We start from the raw sequence: 20,430 nt of genomic DNA on the forward strand, positions 1-20,430 counted from the left end.
GATTTGAGGTTGAGCTATGAATATCGGGAATTATGTGAATTAGAATTATTGAGATTGAGATATTTGGTGATCAACAATAAGTATGAAACCAATATATGAATCAGATACGATGCTCAGCCTACTTTGAAGTTATTAGAACCAGAATGTAGTAGCTTTATGGTTAATGTGTTTTATACTTGATGTCATGATGTTGACTTTAAGATCCTCCAAGCAAACATGGATTTTAAATGAGTATTACTTTACTGTAATTTTGGAATTGTGACCATTAAGGTTTGATCCGTATTTGATCTTACTAATAATTTACTCTGAACATGTAATTCCGTGATATGGGATTTGAGTTGCTATTTGGAGTCTGTTAGAAATCTGATTTGAACTGATAAGTCTAATTCTGATTGCTGGGGCTTTCATTGAAGCTGAGGACTTGAATCTACATTTGATTATCCAAAATTTAGACCTCAATTATCCCATCTGTTATGGAAGTAAATCGCTTGGAGATACTTCAAATTACCAAACCATTGTTCTGAATACTTAACTTATTAGTGAACAAGAGCCATAAGGCCATTAATTTAGAACTTATTTGTTTATTCTGGGTTTAATTGTTGTAGCATGTTTGTGTCATTCGAAACCCGATTAAGTAGTGAATGTTTCCTTAACCTCTGAGGACTTATGATAATTGGGGTTGGTTGTGAACCTAAAGAGTTTGAATTATGTTTGATAGCTTATGAGTCACATGCAATCGAATACTTGAGGTGAATTCATTTCTGGACACCCTTAAGTTGTTATATTATTTGGAAGGTATGACTTGTGGATCAATAAATTGAAATGTACGAGGGTTGTGAATAATGAGATGATGTTTTGATGTTATTGAGTATTATTATTAATTGGGTTACCAATTAGCCAGTAAAGATGAATTACTTGTGATTCTGGGAGCAAACTCCATTGAAATTGACTGTATAGGATTGTGATTTGTTAAATAATTGGGAAGTGTTGTATAACCAAAACGAAACTCGACTTGTGACAGGGTGAATCAAGTTTGGAGGACCAAACTTCTTAAGGTGGGGAGCATGTAACGACCCCAAAAACCGTATCCGAAATTACTTTTATGCCCTCGTGGGTTAATGCAATTTAATTTAATGATATTTGTTTGAATTGAAGCATTATTTGTTGAGTTACGGCTTTAGAATTGAAATTACCGACCTTTACAGGTTCAGAAATCAAAATTGAGTACTTGGGTATGTTAATGGAAATTTTTAGAACTATTTGGGAAAATTAATTAGAAATCTAATTTGTCTGATTCGTTAATGCACATTTGGGTGGTTAACTTGGTACTGTAAATTGAAGGCCTTAGAGGCTTCAGAAACCAGAACAGAGGACATATTTATGATCAGCACAATTTTTAGAATCAACTGGGAAGGTTAATTGAAATTTGATTTCGTACAATTCGTAAGGGCATGTTTGGCTCTCCCTATTGTGTTAAGTTTATGTGTGTATATATATGTGTATAGATGTGCCATATGAGTGGTGGAACTCATCACTTTGAAGTCAAACAAAATATCTGAGGGAGAGAACCGAAAGAAGGAAGAGCGAAGGAGAGAGGAAGCTCTCCAAGAGAGAAAGAGAGCTCACCACCCATGGAAACTTGGGGAAATTAAAGAAAACTAAGAGAAAGACAAAGATTGAACTAAGGTATGACCATCTATCTTGAATCCTTATGTTTAACGCATCACTTACATGAAATCAAGGATTGATTTGGAAGATGTAATATATAGATGAATTGGAGTTTTGGATTATGGATGAAATGAACTCTCTTCATGAAATTGAACCTTGATTCTTTAAGAATTGCTTAATTGAAGAGTTAAATTCTTTATATTTGTTTATCTTGAGGTTGATTATGGGAAGTTGAGCTCCAATCTTGGGGTTTTTCATGATTAGCTATACATGAATGAAGATATATGTAAATATGAAAGATGTGAGCTTTGAACCCCAACTATAGCTATTTTATGCTCTTGTGTTCTTGAGCTTGGGAATTGAGTAGTATTTTGAGGTTATGATGTTTGATGGAGATTAATAATGTGAAATTTATCATGTGTTAAAGGGTTTTGGGCTTTGGTTTACATGAATTTGAGATTTAACTTTGAAAATGAGAAGGTCCAAATCAAAAAGCCATTTTCGAACTGAAAATTGCCCAGAGCCGCACATGCGGCGGGTCTTCCCGCACGTGCGGCAGTGCAGTCCCAAAACCAAAGTTGAATCTGCTAAAAAGGCACGTCATCCTGCACGTGCGGCCCCATTCCCGCATGTGCGGCCCTGTCTCCAGCACGTACGGGGACAGCTCTGTCCAGCCAACTTTGAACAAGCATATCTTTTGCATCCGGACTCCGTTTTGAGTGATTCTTGAGCCTAAAATCAAGCCCCGGAAATCTAGTTTCCAATGGTGGTGGTCTCACTCCCAAATGCTAAATACAGAAATAGTTATGCCCAAATTAGTGACGGCTATTCACTTTCTGTTTACTGGTTTGTACCGTTTCTTCGTCTGAACCACTTTCCTATCGATTCCTCCTATCTTCTGAGGCATGAATTATGACTTATTAAAGACTAATGGGTTTATTACCAATATGGCTAATTAATTAAAGAGTAAAGTAAGGAATCAGGTATATTCTGATAATGCTATGTACATTGTGTTTGTAGGTCAAGACGAGGACATCGTCCCACTGCTGTCAGAAACTTATCACTGTGAGTAATAGTAGTGTAACGATGTGTTATACTTACTTCTAGTGCTTATGATTTATATATGGTTATTGAGAATGACATATACAGCTATTATTGTGCTCTGATTGAATTAATAGATATAATTGAACAATGGCACTGTTATGGACCTAAGGTCGTTCTGTCTCTATGAATAAAAGTGGGCCTGAGACCGTTATGATGTAAATTGATTATGATTCATGGCCAGAGGCCAAGGGAGGTAGTGTACATGTCGATGTTCTACCTACCCTACAATGTGTAGACAACTGTCGTTATCTGGGCTTAAAGCCGCTCTGTATCATATCTGGGCTTAAAGTCGTTCTGTATCATATCTGGGCTTAAAGCCGTTCTGTATTATATATGGGCCCGAGGCCGTTCTGTATTGCATGTGGGCCTGAGGACGTTTTAAAATATGATTATGTATAAGATCTGTGTATGGTTTGATATGCATATTTACATTCTCTAAGTCTATGCTCAATTAATTAACCTCCCTACATTGCTATTATTCACTGAGCTTTGCTCACTCCGTTTTTATATATTTATGTAGGTGAGCCATCGCGGATCGACATTAGAATTGTATTGAGATCTGTCTGTTTGCCAAGTTACCTGGGGTACGCCTCCGTATTGAGGCCTTAATTTTGATTACTGGGAGTTATGTAATTTATGGAGTCTTATGTAAATGTGTGTGAGATCCATATAAATTCTATGATTGTATATGTATATTTGGAAGTGTATTTAAATGCTTAAATCTAATTAAGCCATCATGTATGCACAAGCTCAATGGATGTTATCTTTTATTAATATTGCTTTCGCTTAAGGCCCCGTATTTGGTTAAATATTATTTTAAAATTCTGTTTTGAGGCCTATGTACAGGCCGGTCATGAACCAAACTTTTAGGGACGGGTTTGGGTCATGACATTAACTAACGGTAAGGATTCCAATTTTAAGCTACAAATAAATAAATGTTACCTGGTATCACACTTTATATTGATGTTTTCTCCGTTCGGTAATGAGAATGTAGATGTTCTATTTCGGTATGGTATTATGAATAAATTGTTTTCCCTTTCCAACCCTAGAACCATCCTTCAAAAAATAGAACATTTTATATTTTTTTGTGCTTATGGTAGAATGAATCAGGGTAGGTGGCAGGCGGGGAATGTGTATTTTGTCCAAATGTGGGAAACGACATTCAATAGGGAATGTGGACAACTGTTTTCATCACGTTCCAACAAGACCAATTTCATACATTCTAAAATGAAACACCAGCGTAAACATCATTCAACATAAACCAACAACAGCAAGGTCACAATCAATTTGAATTATATGAAGTTCCAATGCCACACATAGAGTAAATGTAACATCAACAAAAAATTGGACTCCATTGTCAATATCAACAAGTACGACACTCCAAGCACCATACCATTGGTCATTCAACATCATCCCATGCGGTAACAATGGGTATTCTGACATTACGCATGTACGCAGTGTTAGTTCTCAAATTTGTTCGACATGATCGACACTACACACGCACTGCAAAAACCACTAAAGGAAAATCACCAAAAATGACGTCACATCAACGTCTAACTCAATTGGAACCCAGTTTGGAGGGGATAATTCCACAACTAGGGGTTACCTATCACAGGCTACATGCACATAAAAAAAATGATGTCACACACAAGTGCAATTCAGTGGCAAGTCTCTTAATGTTATTCCACCTTTTGTAGGACGGACACATTGTTCAAACGTCAATACAAATGCATTCAACTAGTAGACCGAAACACAACATCTACAACCCATTCCTAAAAACCATCAATGCAAACCTTTGCCAACCGTTAAATGGCACATTCACATAAACACATCATCAACATAGCACTAACATCCCTAATTTGCATACATATGCATTGTTAGAAATGGTTTTGGAAAAAACAGAATTTTTCCTCAACTCTGGCCTAATTTTTAGGTAGGACCCATGCGCCGAAGTTGGCGGGTCTAAATGGTAACGCGTTCTATGCCGCGTTATGATTCACGTAGTATATTTGGTTGTTCAAAACCATTATCGGGTGAATAAGAAATTGAAGCCAAAGTGAACTCCATGGAAATGGTGTTTTGGTGGAATTTCCATTAAGGTTTGAGTCAAAGCTTGTCCCACATTGGTTTGGTGTGCAAACTTATGTGGGTTTAGAAGGCATGGGTTTGTAACTTGGGAAGGGCCCCAAGGGGCACCCCAAGTTTGTAGAAGAGAGATATTATGGACAAATTGGGCTAGACCCATTGGACCGAAAAATAAACACACACACGCGCGGCCGTTCGGGCAGGCTGGACTGGGCCTAGGCTTGGGCACGAGTGTGAGGTTGGGTTGGACTTGTTCGGCCCAATACTTATCTTTTTGGGCCAAAAACATTTGAATTTTATTTTATTTTTTGGTAAAATAAAATCTATCCAGTTTAATTTCAATTTTTGAATTCAAATTTGTTTGCACCTCTTCAGAATTTCTGTACAGGTTTTTATCTATCTGAACAGATTCAGTTCAAACCCATATTTATTCAAAATTCAAATTGAACAGGTTTGTATCTGTTCATTTAAACCGAACAGGTCTAGTACCTGTTCAAACAGGTTTGCTACCTATTTAATTCAAACTGAAAGGCCACCATTCCATCTATAAATAGGCAGTCCCTCATTTGGTTTTTTTACTTGAATTTCCGTCCTAAATCTTGCTATTGTTCTCTCTGCATTTTGCTGCATTATTTTCCTATGAGAAAGAGTGTAAACATAAAGTGTGTTTGCTATGTGAATAGTTTGTAGTGCTGCTACTGCTGATCATTTTATCCTGTGAGATAGACGTTCACAATTTGAAAGCATCATAGAGAGGACAAATCTGTCTTAAGAACACAATGTTAAACACTAAACCTAATCAAAAATTTGTTTGACAAATTAATAAGGTAAGTAATTAATTTACTTTTCTTTTTTATTATTTTTTTCTGTTTCAGATTTTGATTTTGTTTTTGTAACAAAATAAAAATCTGTTTTATTTATTTATTTTATATTCTGGTTTAATTTTTGTAATCAAACAACTATCTTCTTTCCTTTATTTCTTCTGTATTCCGTTTGTTGTTAAGTACACAAACAAAATTTATTTTTTTAAATACAGTGAAGATTGTCCAACATGCACATCATCAAATAAAGTATATCCTTGCGCACACACGCATGATAGTTACACTTCCATACAAAATGTCTTATATTCGTTGCTCTTTTTTTTGTGTGTGTGTATGTGTATGTGTGTATTCAAATGATACAACACTACATAATGAAGAACATTAACGTAACACACATGAACATTACCATAACATTACACTCAGCTTCACTCTACAATCGATAACCCCAAACCAATTTCACATATATGTCAATATCATCACAATAATTACCAAACACAGAACGTAAACATCAACCACACAACATTACAAATGAAAACCCAAAACATATAGCAAAATACATACCTTCTTGTGTTTTAGTCATGTTACAATGTCGCCAATCTAAAAACCTTCACGCTATGTTTTCGAACCAAAATGGTCACCCAGTGACTGGTGTTAATGCATCTGCAATCAGGGTGTTGCAAGTGTTGTTCAACAATTGGTGTTCAATTCACCCTTCACGTTTCCATAATCACATGCACAGTGGCCGAATCGATGTCATATTTAGGGGTAATGTATTAGGGTTCTCCAAATCTAGGGTTTCCTCATTTCACTTTCGGAAATGTAAACATTACAATTACCATTCCGTTTCAACTACTCTGACATTTTTCGACTTAACATTGATCCCCGTAATCTTTCCATTTTTGCAGCTTCAACACCGACCACGAAGGGATGCAGATGCCCCAATTTTTTAATTTTGCACCGTGCAAAATACCACTTATGTCCATTACTTTGTACCACATATGCGCAATACCACAACCTTTAGAGATAAAATTGGATATAATGGAACCTTTTAGTCTATAAAAAAAATCTTATAACCAAACAGCTAAATTTATTGGTGCATCACTCTAAATACAACTGCGTATTTTTTCATTTTTACACATACCATATGCATTAAAATTCTTGTGTTTTGCAAAATAAAATCGACGTGTAAGAGAAATTATTTTAGGGCGCCCAAAAGAAAGCAAAGGCCGTGTTTTTATGGAGTAGGAGAGAGAGAGAGATGGAGGATTTGAAGAAGAGGAAACTTGATGAAACGGGCAACGGGCAAAACTCCTTATTATCATCAGAAGAAGAGCAGTTGCGTTCGTTGCTTGACCCTCTCGCCAAAGCCCAGTTGATCGAGCTTCTTGCAAAGCTGTATGTTTCAATTCACTACCAATATATCATTCTTTTGGTTTGTTTAATATAATTCTGGGTTTGTTTCAATTCTATATATATATATGATGTTCATATTGATGATTAGTTCAACGCATTTATCCTGTGATTTTTGTCGAACAGTTGGTGGACAAAAATTGAAAAAACACATATTCAAGTTTGTATGTGTAAGATATTTCTGGGTTTTGCGTTAAGTTGATGATACCTTATTGGGTTTGTTTCGGATTGAGATTTTGTAGAGCAAGGTTTGATTTTGATGAAGACTGTTATTAGGTTGTACAAATTACTTGTGGTAGTTATATTTCTTGCCTCAGTGAAGAGGACTTGAACAATTAACCATTAAATGAAATGATTGAACTAAAAGTGAAAGATGTTTGTTTGGACGGAAAGAAAATAGGAATTAACCTTAAATGAAGGGAAAAATACAAGTTAGACAGCCGGAAGTGATTGCTAAATTTGCTTACAATATGGGTGTGTGGGTCATTGTGTGTGTTCCATGTCCCTTTTATTACCTCTGTGAAATAATGGCTATAAACTACCTCATTGTTTTTCTCAACTGCCCAAGCACCCTCTCTCAATCCTATGATGCCAACTGTCGCACTTGCTCTGGCTTAATTGCTACTTGCGGATGTATGAAACATTCAAGTAGGAAGTCAGGGCATGACCTTGAACGGTCTTTAGCCTTTCAAAGGTATCGGCCTTATGCATTCCAAAACACTCTGAATGGCCTGTAGTCTCTCCTAATGTGTATGTGCTGGCATGCATGTGTCTGTGCATGTGCATTTGCTTGAATATGGGCTTGTTTGTGTTTGTGTTTATACCCCTGTACATATGTGTGTGTCTGTGTGTATGTACATTTTTGTGTCTACAATTATGTTTCTATGTCATTATGGTTTCTAGTCCATGATACATGTGAGAGTGCTTTGCTTGGTCAAGTGAAACGGGGCTATATGATGTTGCTCCCTGCTCATATGCTGTGTGAATTGACACTCTGCATGTGTGCTTGTTTGCATGTTGTGGCATGAAGAGGGTCCCAATATCCTTCTATAGCTGAAGAAATTAGAAGTGTTGCACGTACTGACCCTGTACACCGTAAGCTTTTTGTTCGTGGCTTGGCCTGGAATACATCATCAGAAACCTTGTGTGCTGTGAGTGTGCTTCTGACTGCTGATTGTGCTTTGTATGGTGTCGATGATTGTCCCATTTAATGAGTTTTTTGACCTTACTAATTCACAGATGGAGTATCAATTATTTTCACGCTCCTCTTTTAGAAACATTTTTCTTTTGTTGTTGTATCATCTGTTATTCTTCAGAGACTCATTGCACTGAGCCATTATATACTGAACTTCACATGCTGTTTTCATCTAGGAATTTCAAGTGCATGGAGAAATCGAAGAAGGGGCTGTGATCTTTGACAAAACCACAGGAAAATCACGCGGTTATGGTTTCATAACCTACAAAGATATGGAGTCAGCTCAGACTGCATTGAAAGCACCTAGCAAATTGATCGATGTAAGCCTTATTAATGAATAAATAAGGCTTATTAACATCCTCCCATGCTTAGATGTCTCTGTGTGTGTGTGTGATGTATAAATGTGGAGCTTAGCCTTTAATTTAATGTGGCAAGCATAAACTCAATCTAACCCATATCCCACAGTGGTGGGAGCCTCTTGCACTGGGCTGTTCTTTTTTAGTTTGAAATGCTTTAGAGGTTGTCTCCTTTTCTGTTTAATATCGAGGGAAGTTATGTAGTTGAAGCAAAATATTTAGAAGAAATTGAAGACGGCTTATTTATTGATAAAAGTGTAATGTGAGGTTGAATATTGTTTATTAATTGTGAAATTCCAATGCAATAACTTGTATGGGTGTGCAACAACAAAAAAAAATACTGCCAACCTGAGCCGACGTAAGCCAACTCACACGGGGTTTGAGAAGGTGAGTAGATTTGGGTTGGGGGTTAGATGATAAAAATTGACAAATCGATTGGTTTGTAGTTTACAATTTGTCAACATGACTACTGTAAAAATTTATGTATTATTGATTGATGTCTTGATGTGTTGTTTTATTACAATTACAAAGATTCCTATTATATAGGAGTGTGTTTGGGAGTAGGTGGAGAGTAGGAGAAGTGTGGTAGGTGGTAGTGGTAGAGTGGGTTAGGTTTAGTGGAGTAGGTGAGATGGTATGTACACACAAATTACTGTTAAAATTGATGTATTATTGATTGATGTATGTTGATGTCAATTACAATGATTCATGATTCCTATATATAGAAGAGGGTGAGTGTGTAGTAGGTAAGGAGTAGGTGAAGTGGAGGTGGTAGTGGTGTAGTGGGTTAGGTTTAGTGGAGTAGGTGAGGTGGTAGTGGTGTAGTGGGTTAGGTTTAGTGGAGTAGGTTTAAGTGGGTGAAGTAGGTGGAGAGTAGGTGAAGTGAAGTGGAGGTGGTAGTGGTGTAGTGGGTTAGGTTTAGTGGAGTAGGTGAGATGGTAGTGGTGTAGTGGGTTAGGTTTAGTGGAGTAGGTTTAAGTGGGTGAAGTAGGTGGAGAGTAGGTGGATTTTAACAGCCCCCCGCAAACTCAAGGGGGATAGGAACTAACCAACTTGAGTTTGGAGAGAGTAACAAAACAAGAAAATACATAAAAATAAAAGAGGATAAGAGACACTGTATGGTCGTGTCAGACCATTGGTGAAGACACTGGATGGTGGTGTCATAACGTTGTAGAGGACACTGTATGGGGGTGTCATAACCATGTAGAGGACACTGTATGGTGGTGTCATAACGGTGTAGAGGACACTGGATGGCGGTATCAGACCGATGTAGAAGACAGTTTATGGGGTCATGTCGGACCGTTGTTGCAGACAATGTTGTGACAGTTTACGGAGTCTTGCTGGACCCTTGTAGAAACTAACCGGAATCAATGTCGGGACAATTTACAGAGTCTTGTCGGACCCATTAAGGAGCCAACCGGAATCAATGTCGGGACAGTTTACAGAGTCTTGTCGGACCCCTAAAAAGTCGCACCCTCAAAAGGTGTGCCCAATCTTTCAAAAGGTGTGCCATCAAAAGGCGTGCCATCAAAAGGCGTGCCCAATCCATAAAAAGACGTGCCATCAAAATGCGTGCCCAATCCATAAAAAGGCGTGCCATCAAAAGTTGCGCCCTCAAAAGGCGCGCCCACTTCATCAAAAGTCGTACCCGACAGAAAGCGTCGAGCCATCAAAAGGTAAGCCGGAGACGCGGCGAGGCACGTAAGCGACAGAGCGGCGTGTCGGCCGCGTCGTCTGTGTCAATATAAACCAATGCGGAGGCGGAGGAAACCAAACCAGACTGAAACCTCTGAACTTGTTATTCTGAAACAATCTGTAAATACTCTGTATCCAACCCTTCTCGGAAACACTCAGCAACCCAAAAAACATGGCCTCTTCTTCCCGTTCAACTACCCAGAATATGGCCTCTTCATCCCGTGGTCTACTCACTCTCTTTCCCGACCTCAATGAGTCAACAAGAGAGAGAACTGGTGCGGTGGCCAGTGAACCTCAACCAAACACCTCTGTGTTTGCTCCGTTGAACTTTCCGATGCGGTCGGTGGAGCAAAAAATGGCGGTGCAAACTGATATTGAGGCCAATCAGTATACTCTGAAGTCATGTGTGGAAACCATGACTGCGGTCACAAACTTGTCGCATCGGCTGCAGAGCAGGACAAATGAAGTGCAACAGTTAAACTCCCAGCTGGCTCTGCTCCAACGCATGTATAAGGATGCGCGAGCAGAGATAAGTGTGCTAAAGGCAGAAAACAAGGAGCTGAAGCGGAAGGCCACCGTGATGTTCCGATTCGGAGGTCCGCCATATGCTGCAGTGGAGGAGCAGGGAATAGTGATCATGCCCAGTGGAGTGGGAAACACGGAGGCAACACCGTCAAGGGCCGCCCAGGACGAAGGCAAGAAGAAGAGACCGGCGGCAGAGTAGATAAGAAAAAATCCCGCCTGTGGGTGGTGTTGTTGTTTTTTTTTTTTTTTTTTTTTTTTGTGTGTAAAATTGTGATCGAGGTTGATCCTGTCATGAAAAAAATGACAAGTTTGTGGAATGAAAACCGAGATGGTTGTAAATGGCTTTTTTTTTTCTTTTTTTTTTTTTGGCAGTCGAATATACATAAATATATATATAATATCAACTAGCTAGTGACATACCTCATCACAAAACACGTCCCACCTCTGCACTATACACACGTTTACCAATAAGCTTTACAGCTGCTCAAGCACTAACCCACAATACACGGCAAAAACCATGTGCTGGTGCACAAAAAAGGCAGATAGTGGGTCAAGGATTTGATGTTTCGATTTGTTAGAAAGGCAGATAGTGGGTCAAAGATTGTTGGTTCTGTGAAGGCTGATTCTGTTGAAAGTGGTGATAAAACCAGTAACATGAACATTTTACCTCAGGAGAACAGTGCCCATCCTTCTCTTTCTTGCAATGCAGTGGTATGTTCTGGTTATGAAGCATCCAAAGAAGAAGTGACTCAGGGTGGCAAGGCATCACCTACTGATGATTGTGCACACCCTCAGTCAGGTTATTTGGTGGCAAATGGGATAGGGCCTCCAAATGGAGAAAGCAACTATGAAGAAGCTGTTGAGTTTGATCCAATTAGGCATCACAATTACTTATGTCCTTGGGTGAATGGTAATGTTGCTGCCGCAGGCTGTAGTAGTAGTAGCGGCTAGGAAAGAAGGATGGGAAGGCAGAAGAAAAGCCAGAGAGAACAAGGCCTGATAGTACGGCAGCAAACGATGGGAAGACCAATCTCTTTAGCAACATCAATGGAGGGTGGTCTTCGGGAAGGCCATCGGAGATGGAGTCCAAATGGAATCCGGGATAGCGACTGAAATGGGATTGGATGTTGGTGAATGGGAGGAGATGACTGCGGATGTGGTCGGTGACCAGGAAGGTGACGTGGAGTCCGGATAGGCATAGAAGTTCTGCTAGCTTCAGCATGGAGTTTACAGGCCCCTGTAAGGGTAGGGGAAATATGAGTACATGAGGAGGAGAATGGAGTGCCTGTTGCTGCTGCTGCTGTTGGATTAGTGTAAGGTTGTTGAAGAATCTGCCATTGAAGAAGAAATTAGGGAAATTTGGGTTTGTCCGGCGGGCGGCCAAGGCGAGATTGCCGCCCGCCGGTGAAACAAAATTACTAGGTTCTTAACCTAGCTCTGATACCATGTTAAAATTGATGTATTATTGATTGATGTATGTTGATGTCAATTACAATGATTCATGATTCTTATATATAGAAGAGGGTGGGTGTGTAGTAGGTAAGGAGTAGGTGAAGTGGAGGTGGTAGTGGTGTAGTGGGTTAGGTTTAGTGGAGTAGGTGAGGTGGTAGTGGTGTAGTGGGTTAGGTTTAGTGGAGTAGGTTTAAGTGGGTGAAGTAGGTGGAGAGTAGGTGAAGTGAAGTGGAGGTGGTAGTGGTGTAGTGGGTTAGGTTTAGTGGAGTAGGTGAGGTGGTAGTGGTGTAGTGGGTTAGGTTTAGTGGAGTAGGTTTAAGTGGGTGAAGTAGGTGGAGAGTAGGTGGATTTTAACAATTACCTTGCACTTGCCCACACACATTCTTTTCCTAACCTTTGAATCATTAATCAGATGACTATCACCTCTTATTTTCATCTCATATTTTTTCTAATATAATTGTTTTGTATATGGATTTGTGAAAAATTATGTGAATAACCTCATGCATGCATTTGATTAATCTGTCGGTTTTTGTGTTAATAAATAATAATTTTTTTTGTTGAAATTTGAAGTTATATGTTCACTAATGTTCTTCCTTATTCTGTAACCTGGATGACCTGTTCAAACCGATGGTTTGAAATCACCAAAATATTCAACCAACCTACCGGTTTGTGGATGGACGGGTTTGGCTATATGTCGGAAAATTCTCAATACACCAAAGGTGGTTTGGGTGATATTTTTCCCCTAAACCTATCCAAACCTGCCTGTGCACTCTCCTAACAGCCTGAAACTTTAAAATTATGTTATAATTGTTAGACCAGTAGTATCATCTTCTAACTAAAAATTAATGACTGTTCATAATTTTTTATTTGTTGACCAATACTTCTTTTTTTTTTTTTTTTTTTTTTTCCTTTCACTCATTTATTTACTTTTTCTGTTGTTGACACATTGTTTCAGGGTCGCATGGTTGTTTGTAATCTTGCTTGCGAAAGCTTAAGCAGCACAAGTGTTCTACCTGATCAGGCCCAGAGGAAGCTTTACATTGGCGGCTTGTCTCCAGATACAACAAGTGAGATGCTGCTCTTTTTCTTTAGAAGGCATGGCGAGATAGAAGAGGGTTCAGTAGCATATGACAAGGACACGAACAGATCACGGTTTGTTCACCTTTTCTATGTTGTTAAGGAAACAGCATATTATCATCATTAACGCTACTCTAACATTTAGTATATTTTGCATTTTAATCTGCAGTGGTTTTGGCTTTGTCACATACAAGACGGTGGATGGAGCAAAGAAGGCTATAGATGATCCGCAGAAGAGTCTTGGGGTAAGGAAATGAGTGTGTAGAAAAAATATTGAAATCAAAAGTTTTATTATTTCTGAAAAATTATATTCACATTGTTGGGGGAAAAAATGTAGCATAGTTGGATTAATAGATATGCATAATGGAAATAATATAAAATAGAAATTAAAATATAATCATTGAATTTTGTATGTCTCTCCCTGAAAGGTTTACAATATTTTTGCTTCCTTTGTAGCCAACGCAACAAAACTATGAAATTTTTCAATTTTTGGGCTCTCAGCCAGTTTTAACTTGGGAGTATTAGTACTGGAAGAGAAGAAAAGCCAGAGAAAATCTGAAAATGAAACAACAAAAAAGAAATTCTGCAATATATAATGGAAAATTATCTGATAAAAGGACTGTCGCCATCTTGTGAGTGTGTATTGGGCAGGATGCGCTAGAATGGCTTTGCTGTAAGATGAACTTTTGTTTTGTAAAACGATAAAATCATTTTTAAGTGATGGGCAGAAAATTCTCCTAACCTTGGAATGATACCATGCTTTGGGGAAACTACTCATTGTGCTGATTCAGTAATTGCCTGAAATGACCATACACTCTTGCTCGTTATGCTTCATTGCACACATTATATTTTTTTCTTTGTTTACTTTAAGTATTATTGATTTAATTTTCTTAGATGAATTTACCTTTGATTTTTTATTTTTTACCTTTAGTGTTTTTTTTAATTGGGTAGATGACCCAATCTTTTGACAGATGGCAATGCTATATTTGTATATATTGTGCCAGTTTGATTTTGTTCACTGTACGATGTCAGATGACTCAGATTTTGAAAAAATTAGGATATGAACACGGCGAGAATACAGCTAAAAAAGAATATTTTTTATATATTTTAATTGGTATGTGTATGAATGTAAATTTAGGGCACAGATAAAAGTCATCAATGTATTTGTAGGTGTATTTTATTTTTATTTTTACTTCTCTCTCTCACAAAGATGCCTCAGGGCATATCTAAACACAACACGTGCATCCGTGAAGTATCCTCAAATGTCCTGCAAAAAAAATTAATATAAAATTGACACTCCACGTGGTGTATCCAACACTTGGACATATATGTCCGCAGTGTGTCGGACACCGGCACGGCACCCATTTTGAAGTGTCCATACTTCTAGAGCCATTGTTTACCCAGAAAGTAAAATAAAATAAGAGAGCAACTGTCTGATGTTGTTGATTTGTTTGCAGGGGAGAAACATCACTGTGAAGCTAGCTGATAACCACAAGAGCAAAATGGTTCAACCACAACTAACGGCAGCTATGGTTCCAGTACCAATTCCTGTGGCTTCTGGTTACCCGCAAGCTGGAAAAGCTCATTCTAGCACCGCCCCTGTTGGCTACACTTACCCACAACCCATGGCATCGTATACTAGTACTGCTTACCCAAGTCCTCCCACAGCAGCAGCTCCATATCCGACCCAACCTCAGATTTCATATTCCCCGTTTAGTCTAATGAAAGACCACCTTTCAACAACACCTGCAGGAATGAGTGGATACCCATATTACATTGCCAAACAATGACTAAAGCTCATTCAAAGCATGGTGATAATCAAGTTCATTTCTTTTTTTTATGTTACAAGAACATCCACACTGATACTGCTATTATATAACCTTTTCTAATTTCTCATGTATGTTATTATCATTTGACTTTTGCCGGCACTTGTTATTTAGAAATATGCATCTTGGGAGGAGTTAAATCATTGTGGAAACATAACCAAAGGCAAACTGTTGTAGTAGGTGTTGGCAGTTTCTTAGAAAAGCAGAAGTGAAGTTTTGGTAGTTGAGATGTTCATATATTGATCAGATTTATTGACTAGTCTATGAACAATAAAATAGAAAAATATAGACAGTACTTATTGTTTTTAATCTGATATTCATATGGAAATCACCTTGCTTGATGCTTTGATTTGTTGTGGAGACTACAATTTTTGATGGCTATTGATTGATCAGACATGATGTTGTCATGGTTTGCAGTCTACTTCTTAGATCACTTATTTCAGTTTACAAATTAGTCATTAGCCTTTTCTGGGTAGAATAGAGGCTGCCCATTTAACCATCTGGTAAAAAAACAAACAGCCTCCAGTAGACTACCTCAGACTTTTGACAATGATTCAATAAAGTTTACAAATCTTGGAATAGGTTAAAGTTAAGAAGTACTGGCAGAATGTGCGTCTGTGTTGGATATTTCCTGACAAGTGTTGAATGCTCTTTCAAATATGTTCTATTATTTTTAAATTTTTCTAGACCTAAACATATTCTAGATACTAGAGATGTACACGTATTCATCACTTACACTCTGTTTCAATTGAGGAGAAGAGAGAGAGAGAGAGAGAGAGCTTGTTGTGAGGGGAATGAAATGAATGAGAAGGTAAGCGAGGGGAGATATCTTCCCTCTTAATACCTAATTAAAGAAAAATATACTTAATTAGGTACAATAAAATATTATTATGAGGAAGACTTCACTTTTCTTTTGTTTCCTCTTAATTTTGTAGGGGTGAAAAAATGCTCAAAATATTTTTACTTTTTCCCCTTCATTAACACTCCGATTGTGAATAGTATTTTTTTTTTTTCTATCATATTTAAATGGGTAAAAAGGCAAAACATATGAAAGAATATGAATATTTTTTTTATTCTTTCGCATTTTATGGGAGAACCTCGATATTATAAATATATTACAACTAACCAATTTGTTTCTCACCAAATTTTACAGCGTAATTACTAATAGGTCCTAATAATTTGACTTAATTCTCATAAAATCCTATTAAAAATAAATCTTGATAAAATTATCGTTAAAAATAATTTTTTATGACAATTTTTTACATACGTCGCTAAAAATTGATAATTAGTGACTTTTTTTGTCATGATGTTTATAAATTGTCGCTAAAACTTACAACTAGTGACGTTTTTTATGACAAATTTTTTTCATAGGACCTATTAAACAATAAGTCCATTTATTAAGACCTACACGTAAATATCCCATTTTACAATTATTGGTGAGAATTTTTCCTTATAGTTCTTATAATTTCTCACCTAATTTATAAACTAAAGATAAGCAAGGTAAAGCATATAATTTTATGCAAAATATATGACAATATTTTTTTTTTCATTTATATTACCAACAAATTATTGATAAAAAAAAAAATAGAGTTAAATGTTATGTGAATTAAAATCTTAAGGGAATTCAATACTTTTTTTTCTTTTGACACACGATAAGATGTTATTAAGTTAAATTATAATGAAATTGTTATAACCACTTCATCGACTCAAATCCTAAACATCTGTTACTATCTTAAAGGATGACTACATATATTATTAGATCAATTGTCATGTCCCAAGGAACAACAATGATTCATCAACATAATTTTTTTTTCTCAAATCACTCTAAATAAGAGTCTCACCGATAAGAGTCTCATTCTCTGAATTCGGGAAGGAAAAATTGTGTGAATTGAATATTAATCCCCAAAGAATTCAATACAATTATGTCAAATTTGTGGATTTATTATATTTTATATTCATTCAAACTTCATAGGGGAGGTAAGTGTAATTTACCCTAAAAGTTTCATGACCAAATTTTATTTCATAACTCCAATCCAAACAGGCCCCAATCACCATATTTTACTCCTCCCAAACCCTCATTGTTCGAAAAACCCTTTTGGAACCAAAACTGCTCTCTGTGAACTCCTCCAATGGCTGCTACTGAGCCATTACATGCTGAAAAGAGAGGCAACATTCGGAGCTCTCTACTCAAAAACTAAGGCTAACAAAAACCCAAAAAAATTCAAGGTAAGAACTCTATCGCAAACATCTTTTTACATAAAGTTATATATCTCAAAGTTGTCCCTTTTGGTTCTCTATGAATTGATACACTGCCAATCTCATCGAACTAGTCATGACCCATTTGCCTAAACTTAGAATATCATCCGTTTTCAAATGGGGTTCTTTAAATTCCACTGGAACCAACCTTAGATCTTCAAGAACCACTCTTTGGGCAACTGGGTACCACATTGTTCAAAGCCTTAGGTTTTATAGAACCAAAAAGTCTGGTCCATCTGGAAATGATCCAGATTTTGATGGAAGTTTGACTTCGGATAGAGAAAATGCTGCCCAATTATCTCGTGCTGCCCAACAAGAAGCCAAAGCTGCTTTACTAGAGTACCTGCATTCCACTAGGAGCTTGTGTTTTATGGATGCAGAGTTCATGAGTCATAATGCGCCTCGTTTTCTTGGAAAGTTGTTAAAAAAGGTCAAGAATGATACAGAGATAGGGCGGTCTTTGGCACGGTTTTTGCGGTATCACCCCATTAACGAATTTGAACCTTTCTTCGAGAGCATGGGTTTGAAACCTTCTGAATACTCTCCATTTCTTCCTCGCAATTTGATGTTTCTAAAGGACGATGCAATGCTGTTAGAGAATTATCATGTTTTGTGCAATTACGGTGTAGCTCGGAGTAATATAGGAAGGATATACAAGGCAGCAACTGAAGTTTTTAAATATGATTATGGGGTTTTGCAATTGACGCTTCAAGCTTTTGAAGAAATGGGGCTAAACAAGTCTAGTGTAATCAAGTTTGTTTCTTCATGTCCTGGTCTTTTGGTTGGGGACATGAATAAGGAATTTCGAATGGTTTTAGATAAATTCAAGAGCATCGGGATTGAATATGGCTGGATTGAGGAGAATTTAATAGAGGGGAATACTTATAATTGTAGTCATATGCTTGAGCTATTATGCTTATTGACCAACATGGGTTGCAGTGAAGAGCAATTAGGAAAATTAATTTGTCAGCATCCGGGGCTTCTATTTGAGGCTTCTGGAAGTACTGCCTTTTCATTAATTGGGTTCTTGTTAAAATTTGGATCCACCAAAAATGAGATCTGTTCTATATTTCTGCAATTTCCACAAGTCGAAGTCAAAGCGTTTGTTTACAATATGAGGCAATGTTACCACTTTTTAGTCAAGGCTGAGATGCAGGTCCAAGAGATTGGAAGGATTGTTCGTGCACACCCCTTGTTGTTGGGTTCATGTTATTTGAAGAAACTTAACAGCTTACTTGCAAATCTGAATACTGGGAAGAAGCGGCTTTGTGATATTATCAAGGAGAACCCACTAGTATTGAAGGAGTGGGTTCTTGGATCAACGGTCAAACGGTTGCCAGATTCAGGGGAGGAACTAAGATCACAGATGATGAAGACTAAGTTCTTGTTGGACTTGGGATTTGTTGAAAACTCAAATGAAATGAGAAAAGCTCTCAGGGTGTTCCGAGGCAAAGGAGGGGAACTTCATGAGAGATTTGATTGTTTTGTGAAGGCTGGTCTGAATAGGAAAGATGTCTCAGAGATTATCAAATTAGCTCCTCAAGTTCTTAACCAATCAAAGGACGTGATTCAAATGAAAATTGATTTTCTTGTAAATGGTTTGGGCTATCCACCTTCATCTTTATTGATATTCCCAGCATATGTTTCCTACACGATCCAGAGGGTTAAGCTTAGGTGCTTAATGTATGATTGGCTTAAAGATCAAGGAAAAGTGGATCCCAAGTTGGCATTGAGCACTATTCTTTCATGCTCAGATAAAATATTTATAAGGCGGTTTGTAAATCAACACCCTACAGGCCCCGAAGTTTGGGAGAAGCTAAAGAAACAGATTTATCCTGATTGAGAAGTGTAACATTCTTTTTACTTGTACCATCTCTGCCGTGCAAATTATCTCAATGTTTGCACAGAGATACTTGTCTCTGTATATCTACGATTGAGAAAGTATCCAGCGTAATTGAAAAATATATTGTAAATTGAAGCTATTTTCTCTCAATTCAACCAGCTGTACGCTGAGCAAACTGGAGATGGACCCAGGTAATTGCATTTTGAAATTTTAGTCGGCTATTGTTCATATGTCATTGCAGATTTGCAGCAATCAAGTAAAATGTGTTCATTGTGTTTCTGATGGCATTTGGATGGATTTACTTTTTAATTTTTCTTCTTTGTTCTCTTTGTTTTAATTAAAACAAAAAAATTTAAACATAAAAATCTTTTAAAGAAAAGTTGGTATGATTTGCCAGGATATCTTGTATTAGCCTTACCTCATGAGCGTACCAATCTTGGTTCTGCTGCTTTTCTAGTGTTGAGATTATACTACTTACTACCTTAGATTTTTCCTTTTTTTTAATTTTTTATATTAGTTTACTGCAATGGCAAGCGCAAGATGATGATCCAATGTAGCGTGAAAAGTGAAGGCAAAAGAAAACAAGAACATTTTATCAACAAATAAAATGTGAATTGAAGTAAAGAATCTCATGGAAGCCGCATTCACCGATGGCTCCTCAGTAACAGAATACAGGTTGAGTAGCAGATCCAAAAAAAAAAACTCAAGCTAGACCACACCTACATGTGGAAAACTTTAAGCATGTGGTGAATTCATTTTGTTTGATTTAGTTGTGATTCCAGGTTTGTGGCCAATTCTTGCCTGTAATAATTCCATTCAAATGCTGTAGCAAATGAATCAATTTTCGAAAATGAATTTAGATGCCCCTGTTATTTTATAGTATGCTTACAGTCGTGCCTACAGATACAGATATGGTTTCTATTTAGCCGTGTTTGATTCACCAATAACGATAAGAGGGTGAGACAGGATATTTATTCTGTGGTTTGTTCACATTTTGTAACCCAGTAATTTATCTTCGGGAACCTTTCATCCCTGATAAGTGGCATTATTTTGTCTCGGGTAGGACAATTTATCCCGAGATGAAGCTTTCGTAGTAAAATGGCTGAAGTACCCTTCT

The 20,430-nt window shown here is 37.4% G+C and overlaps 2 protein-coding genes across 2 annotated transcripts; both read left to right on the forward strand.

Annotated features, from left to right (window-relative positions):
* Window positions 1-6,704: 6,704 nt before the first annotated feature.
* On the forward strand, window positions 6,705-15,555 carry LOC114266064 (UBP1-associated protein 2C). Its single transcript, XM_028206964.2, has 6 exons — window positions 6,705-7,073; window positions 8,119-8,239; window positions 8,460-8,603; window positions 13,267-13,463; window positions 13,558-13,633; window positions 14,846-15,555. Exons 1-6 carry the CDS (start codon window positions 6,937-6,939, stop codon window positions 15,176-15,178), a joined length of 1,008 nt encoding a protein of 335 aa, XP_028062765.2. The 5' UTR covers window positions 6,705-6,936; the 3' UTR covers window positions 15,179-15,555.
* Window positions 15,556-17,212: 1,657 nt separating this feature from the next.
* On the forward strand, window positions 17,213-20,192 carry LOC114266063 (transcription termination factor MTEF18, mitochondrial). The gene is made up of 2 exons (XM_028206962.2): window positions 17,213-19,504; window positions 19,831-20,192. The coding sequence occupies exon 1, from the start codon at window positions 17,547-17,549 to the stop codon at window positions 19,311-19,313; it is 1,767 nt and encodes a 588-aa protein (XP_028062763.2). The 5' UTR covers window positions 17,213-17,546; the 3' UTR covers window positions 19,314-19,504; window positions 19,831-20,192.
* Window positions 20,193-20,430: the final 238 nt, after the last annotated feature.

The sequence above is a fragment of the Camellia sinensis genome, chromosome 10 (genome assembly GCF_055761805.1).
Source record: "Camellia sinensis isolate YWXY chromosome 10, ASM5576180v1, whole genome shotgun sequence".
Lineage (NCBI taxonomy): Eukaryota > Viridiplantae > Streptophyta > Magnoliopsida > Ericales > Theaceae > Camellia > Camellia sinensis.